This window comes from Gavialis gangeticus, unplaced genomic scaffold, assembly GCF_001723915.1.
Source record: "Gavialis gangeticus isolate Ggan-Ray unplaced genomic scaffold, GavGan_comp1, whole genome shotgun sequence".
Taxonomy (NCBI): Eukaryota; Metazoa; Chordata; order Crocodylia; family Gavialidae; genus Gavialis; species Gavialis gangeticus.
In genome coordinates this window covers 81,038,366-81,045,633 of record NW_017728993.1, presented here as the reverse complement: position 1 = coordinate 81,045,633, position 7,268 = coordinate 81,038,366, and the positions used below count along the sequence as shown (strand labels likewise).

At 47.7% G+C, this 7,268-nt stretch overlaps 1 protein-coding gene across 3 annotated transcripts in view; it reads right to left on the bottom strand.

Moving 5' to 3' along the window:
• The window catches only part of CLCC1 (chloride channel CLIC like 1), a 28,816-nt gene extending 26,312 nt beyond the window's left edge, over positions 1-2,504 (bottom strand). The window contains exons 1-2 of one of the 3 annotated variants that reach the window (XM_019502070.1): positions 2,430-2,504; positions 553-693 (exon numbers count right to left, since the gene is read on the bottom strand). In XM_019502070.1, coding sequence (XP_019357615.1) covers positions 553-684 — 132 coding nt within the window. In that variant the 5' untranslated portion in view covers positions 685-693; positions 2,430-2,504. Of the gene's footprint in view, positions 1-552; positions 694-1,632; positions 1,948-2,425 lie in introns of those variants that run through there. The other 2 variants (XM_019502068.1, XM_019502069.1) reach the window with 2 other exon arrangements.
• Between the last annotated feature and the right edge of the window lie 4,764 nt (positions 2,505-7,268).

The window sequence follows — 7,268 nt, the reverse complement described above, 5'->3', positions numbered from 1 at the left end:
CTGCTCATTCCCCTGTACTCCCTGCTAGATCCGACGCATTGCTTTCTGCTCCATGCTGTATGTGACACTGTGCTGTCTCCTCCCCATCTCATACACACAGAGGCTGCCCATGTCACTTTAGGGCACACATGGCACAGGTTGGCCACCCCAGGTCTATATCACCTAGGGATGCTCTGGGAGAGAGAGGCTTAGAAGGCAGCTCTCCAGGATACAATTCAACTACTTTAACCATGAGACTATGCCTCACATTCACTCTATGACTTCCACCTTCTGCAAAATAATAAAGGAAAGGCCCAACGCAAAACAGGTTTTTACACCATACAGCCCTGATTCAACCACAGGGAAGGTCCATTTTGAGCTTAGAATGAGGTAGGGGTCCAGGATAAAAATAGAATATGAACATGTAATTGAAGACTGTATGAAGATGAAATTTCATACAAAGAGGAAAAGTTAAGATTCTAGAGAAAACTTTAATTTTTCATTTCCTAACTTTATTCTTTCAACATGTTTATTGTTTTACGCACACACATTTTTTCCCTTTTTTGCACTTGCCTTGTTAGGTCTTCGCATGCTCATTGAAGCTGCATCGTAATTGAGCATATCTGTGGGGTCAATCCAATCATCATCCTGAGCACTGCCACTTCCTATCAGCAGAGCTGTGCACAGTACCAAAGGAAGGTGCATCTTGTATCACTAAAAAAAATATCCACAAGTGTAATTAAATAAATAAGTAAATAAAAATACTGGTTTAGCGTCAAGTATATAACTTATTCCCACATCAAATTAATCTCCCCGTTTGTCTAAATAACTGTTATTTTCACTTTAAGAAAATAAATCATTCATATGTTTTCAACGGTATCAGTTTATCCCATTATGCCATTTGGTTAGAATTACTGGCCAAGAACACAGAGATTTGTGTATGTAAAGTCCAAAGTTGCCAGATACAAGATGCAGTTCAAAAACATCACTAAATCTTACTTAATCCAAGCAACACTTCTTTTGACATCAGGATTAAAGCAAATACATGGATCAAGTCATAAATGACTAGATTTTGATTTCCTAAGAGCTGCCTGTATCAGCATCCCCACGCTTAAAAATGATCTATCGTCGTCCAATGAGCTTTAGTTCAAGGGCCACCACCACCATTTTTAAGCATGGGGACACTGATACAGGAGACACAGGAGGCTGCCGGAGTGTAGCAATTGCCAGGCTTCAGCAGACTTGGTTAATCGAGTACTCCAATACACTGAAATTCCAGTACATTGGAGCAGCCCCCACACTCATTTGTAGGCACCATGTAGGCATTTATACATGTGCTCTGGGAGGTGTGGGGGGAGCTTTAATTAGCAAAGCTCTGACAGCTGTGCTAATTAACATGCCTGCAGCATCATGTGCATTAGCATCCCGTGCTGAAAAATGGTGGCAGGGCATTCGGAACTAAAACTGGCTGAATGAGCTTTAAAGCTCCCCATCACCATTTTTTCAGCACAGGGATACTGATACAAGTGATGCCAGAGTCTGCTGGAGCATGTTGATTTCCTTGCTCCAGTAGTCTCAATTAATTGAGTCTGCTCCCATGCAAAGCATCAGGGCAGGCTCCATGCACGTGTGCAGGTGCCCAATACAACTAACTCTGGTCACAGATGTTCTGTTTCTCAGGATCCAGATCACACAGGCAGTCTTTGTTCGTGCAAGCGGCCTTACTAGTTCCAACTGAACTGCTGATATGAAAGAAGAGGAACACAACCACAATTTTACCAAGTATTTCAAGGTTAAGTAGCTGTGACTTCTCATGTCCCTGCCAGTCCATGTTTCTTCCCTGACATTTGTTATAGCTGCAACAGGGAGCTCTGGCCTGTCGAGAAGCAGCATTTAACAGACCATAACAGAGTCAAACATCTTTTCCTTTAGCAACCAATCACTTCCCAATAATTTTAAATCGGAGTGAACTGCTCTTTGTGCTGCCTGTTTACCAATCCAGAAACACAGCTGGGAAAGGACTCAGGTACATTCTTTAAACTTCCAGCCCCACCCCAAGATTACAGCTGTGGAGCCGAAGTGTAACCGGGCGTCTGAATCTTTACTGGTAGCAGGGCAGGACCAGGCCCATCACGGCTCGCTGGGGGGAGGGGCGCTCCAGGGCGTGCTTCCCGTGGCGAAATCGGGCCCGCCCCGGACGCGCAGAGAAGGGCCCTCAGGCCGAGCGATGAGACCTCGAGGTGGCAGCTGACGCCGCCCCCTTTAGCGACAGGCGGTGCCATAACAACGCTGACCAGGAGCGACCCCCTCAGCCGGCTCCCCCACCCCCCGCCAGCGTGAGGAGCGCCGAGCTCCCCGACTGCTGCCCGGCTCCGCAGAAGCCTGGGACGTGAACGTGGACGGGCCGCGCAGCCACACGACACAAAACCACAGACGCCCCGCACACCTACCACCCCGCAGCTCCGACTGAGAGAACTAGCACAGCTGCCCCAGCGCCTCTCGTCTGCTCCCCAAGCACGTGACGACGGGTAGCCAATGGAGCGGGGCGGGGCGGGGCGGGGCGGAGGGGAGCCGGGCCCTCGCCCCGCCCCTCCCGCCAATTCACCCGGGCCCCCTCTGCAGGCGGCGGCGGACTGGGTCGGCCTCGCGCGGGCAGCCGCTGCTGGGCCTTGCCGTGAGCTCCTGGCAAGGTGTGCTTAAGGGGGTCCCCGCTCTCCTTTGTCCCGCTACAGGCTGCCTGTCTGGACTCGGGGCGGGGATAGGACAGGGCTAATTAACATGCCCTTGGCAGGGGCTTGTGCCCCTGGCGGCAGTACCCCCACGGGCTTGGTGCTGTTACTGCTCAGGGACGCGGCTTGAGGTGTATGGGGGAGACTGATCCCCTGCGCTGTAAGTACAATACAGACAAGCTTCGACTTAGAACATCTTGAGTTGCAGCGAATGGTAGTGAGGACACTTACAAATTGACACCTTGTTTTGACTTTCTGATGTCAGTTTCAACTTTACAACACTTGATCTGATGCAGCGCCACGCCAGCGAACATTTGCTGCATCACCTGTCTCCCTGGTGAACATCTGTCCAAACTTCCTTGGACACTAAGAAAGCAGACAAGACTCCAGAAAAAGCTGCAGCCAAGAGCCCTTCAAAAAGTCCAGCAAAGTCATCTCAAAGCAGTCCTTCCAAATCAGTATGATTGTTATTTAAAATATACATACATTAATGTAGGTATACTACTCATCCATAATTGATTGCGTACAACATTCTGGGTTATTTTTGGTGAAAATAGGGCCTCAGGCCTTGGTTCAGAAACCAATCCTATGGGAAAATCGGTTCTAAGTTGCAGTGTTTTGACTTATGACACAATTGGTTCCTGAAAACCGCTTCTTAAGTCCAAGGACTGCCTGTAGTGGAGGCAGACTCAATTAATCCGGCTGCTGGAGCATGGTAATTAGTGCACCTCCAACAGTCTTGTGCATCAGCATCCCTGTGCTCCAAAATGGGAGTGGGGGGGTGGGAGTACTTTAGCTACAGCTCCTTCAATGAGCTTTAGTTAAAGCACCTCCCTGCCATTTTGAAGTATGGGGATGTCAGAGGCGCTTTAATTAAAGCATCCCAGCCCTGGAGCGTATGAAAAATGCCCAAGGACTGCAATTTTTGAACTACAGACCAGGCTGCAGAAGATGTGGGGCTTTCTGTATGAGACAGTAGGCTGGGATTCTTCTCCTTTCCATTCCTCTGCTCTCTCTTTTGAGGGCAAGACAGTTTTCCCTCAACATGGCATGGTAACCTCAATCATTTTGACGTAAAGTGTCTAAAGGCCACACACACAGGTAGCTGGAAGAGCACTTGCTTTAAGAGCAAAAGGACGTGAGCCTTTGGATCTCCATCCCTTTATTTTAAAACAACTTCATTAGGTAGTGACAATTCATAGGGTTCAAGGACCCTTCAGAGAACACACTGTTTGCCACTCAGAGGCGACAACTGCTTCGCATTTAGTGTTGTGCCTCAAGGAGTGACCTACAATTCTCAGCCCAGGGGCCAAATATGGCCTCTGGAGCAATGTCATCTGACCCACGGGACTCCTCATGGGCCCAAAAATTTGGCAGTGGGGGAGTAGTAGCAGCATTGTAGGCACGTGTATAGGTAGCATTATTGGTATATATATTATGCCAATTTGGGCATGCAGGGGCAGGTGGAGGCTATGCAGGGACTGATCTGGCCCATGGACTGACCCCACACACCACCTAGCTGGCCCATGGGGCCACAAGGTTGAGCACCATTGCTTTATAGGAAAGCCAATGCTTCACTATTATAGAGCCAGCCAGTTATTTAATATTATGTGCACATTAGCGAAAAGGTTACAGATCCTTCATGATCATGTGTCAGTGAAGGCAATCTTTGCTCATAAAGGGCAGTTTATATGTGGCACGTGGGTTTAATTCTCCCTACATTGAAGCGGTATTATTTTTTAAAAACACCGCTTCAATTTAGGGCAAAGTAAATCCCTATGTCATGTACACCTGTGTCAGAGTCTGATCCTTACCTGCCTCTCCAGCGGCAGGGAGAGGAGAGTGAGCTGCTGGCGGGCAGAGCAGTCCCTGAGCTGCAGGGGGGAAACTGGTTTTTCCCTCCACAGCGTTGGCAGCACCCCCCAGGCAGCACCCTCCTGCAAAATACCCAGCCCAGGTAGTCCCAGGGGGCACTACAGCTGTGGAGGGAAGCACCGGGCCCCCGCACAGCTCAGGCAGGCAGGCTCCAGTGGGGGAAAAAAATAAATAAAAGATCAGGCTTTTTTTTCCCCTTCTGTGGAGCCTGCCTTCCTGGGCTGCTGCTGGGCTGCCTGCAGAGCCCCCAAGTTGCATGGGGCCCAGTGCTTCCCTCCATGGCTGTAGGGTTTAGAAACTAAAACTCCTCAGAGATGTTTTACTTTGCAGTGCCCCAAAGTCGTTTGCTGCATCCCAAAGTAATTTAAGGCACATTATTCCACAAAAAGTGCTACAGCGGCTGGAATTAATGTGGAATATGCCACCAAATGTGCAAACAGCAATGTAAAAGGCATTTAACCTGCTTCAAAGTGTTGTCTACAAATGGGAAGTTATTAACTTGTTCAGTAAAAATTAAATCTTGTGCTTGGTGCAATAGGTAGGAGCACAGGCAAGACAGAGACAGCAGAGGATGCCATAATTACAGCTGTGGTATTGATATGCAGATCAGGAGGCACATCCCCACCCCTGCCTCCTGGGGCATGTGCAGCAATGGGAACCACCATTTCCTCCCCATGCCCCCTGGACAAGCCACTTGCAGCTCCGTCCCATGCCCCGCCTTGCCCAGGCTGTGCAGGGCCTGCCCCAGCCCCAGTCCCCTCCCCGTCCCCCACAGACTTACCTCTGTAAGTTTTTCACATTCCCAAAGTGTAGACTTCAAGAACACCACCAAAAATCATGAGGGTTGGCAATACTGTCCAGGTTTATCATCTTTAACCCCTCCCCAGCCATACTCAATGGCCTGCAGGGGCCTTGCCACCCTAGTCCCGCCCGCCCCCCACCCTCCAGCCTTTCAGCCACTGCCTAAGGAAAGGGAGGGCTTGCTTTAGCCCCCTGGCTTCTAGCCTGAGCCACTGCAGGCATGTGTCTGCATTTCCAAAATCAAAAGTGAATGTCTATTCCCTTGCTTCTCAGTTCAATCTACACAGGTTAGACTGACCTGCAAAGAGTGAATCAATTCAGGCTTGGGCTTTTGGAATGTCTGTACTTAGCCTTTTTCTTGCATTTAACTTTTGTCAGTATGACTTATCTTCAAAGTGCTAGAATGAGTGCCTTGATATATTTAGGGAAAGGATTATTTCCATCAATGTGGAAATTATTGTCGGTGTTGAAACGGTGATAGTCAAAATAAAGGAGGAATAGCATCCCTACATCCGTGTCCTGTAAAGTAATTGACCAAACATGCTATTATTTGTTAAGTTGTAAATCACTGCCTGTTACCTGTTTGAAACTATAGGAAGTATAACATTCAAGTTATGTGCAAGTTTTATTGGTAATAATGAAAGATGCCAATTGACAGCTTTGGAGGTTTAAGTCTTATTGATTCATTTAGTAGACAGGATGATAAGCTATAGAGCAGGACTTTCCAACTTCTAAGTATCCAGGGACCAAATATCCTGCAGCAGGCACCAGCAAGGGTTACACATCCACAGGCTGCACTAGGGTGTGCCACAGGCCTCCTGGGCTGCATACGATGCAGGCATCCCCCTCCTACTGTACTATGCAAGAGGTCAAAAAACAACCTGTGAGGGACACAAAACCCCAAAAATGGAGCAGTACACACTCGGGCAGCGCGTGCTTCTGAAAAGCAGAGCCGGCCAGCCTCCGCCTAGCAGGATTGCTGCGGCTGCAGCGCTGGGGAGCCTTCAGGACTCCAGGTAAGGCTACTAGGGCCAGCACAGTGCTGTCCCCAGGCTCCCCTACTACCCCCGGGGCAAGATGCACCACTGCTACTTGTTCCCAGGGAACCAAACATCTAGACGTGCCCAAAAAGGGGAGGTCATAGCGCACTGTTGACAGGCTGAGCTGCTTGGAGAGTGCAAAAAGATCTAAGCTATTTAACTACAAGAACGCTTGCTAAATATTAGCCACAGGTTCTGTTTTACCTCAAGGAATATATTCAGATATCAGATGACAAGAAATAAGCTATTTCAAGTTATTGATGCATCTTTTTCATTGTTGTAAATATTTTGGGGGTTTACAAATCAGTCAAAAACACTATTCAATGGCAGGAAAAATTCTTGCCAGCACGAGGTGTTGGGGCACATGCAAGTAACCCTTGATTATTGGAATCCCATTAAAGTTTTATATAATTTCACTGTTCAGCATTAAAGTACAAGATTACATTATACTTTTGTATAAGTGACATTTTGCAAGAGAAATTTGGGTAGGATCTAGAATAAAGTATTCATGCAAAAAACATCCCAATGTAGTAATAATGGTTTGGGTTGAAGGACTCCTGTTTGACAGGGGAGAGAGTCCTAACCTCTTAGGAAGTGATATCTTGACCAGATTTGATAAAGTGATTGAGTGGTCTGTAAAGTGCATATAGGTTAGGACTGTAAATCTCTCAAGTGTCAACATCAGGAGTTAACAGCTAAAAGAATCAGCGAATAGCATATTGAAATTAATTCAATAAAAGGTTAAGCTTTTCATAGATTCATAGATGTAGGATCGGAAGGGACCTTGTAGATCTTTTAGTCCGACCCCCTGCCCTAGGCAGGAGAGAAAACTGGGCTCAAATGA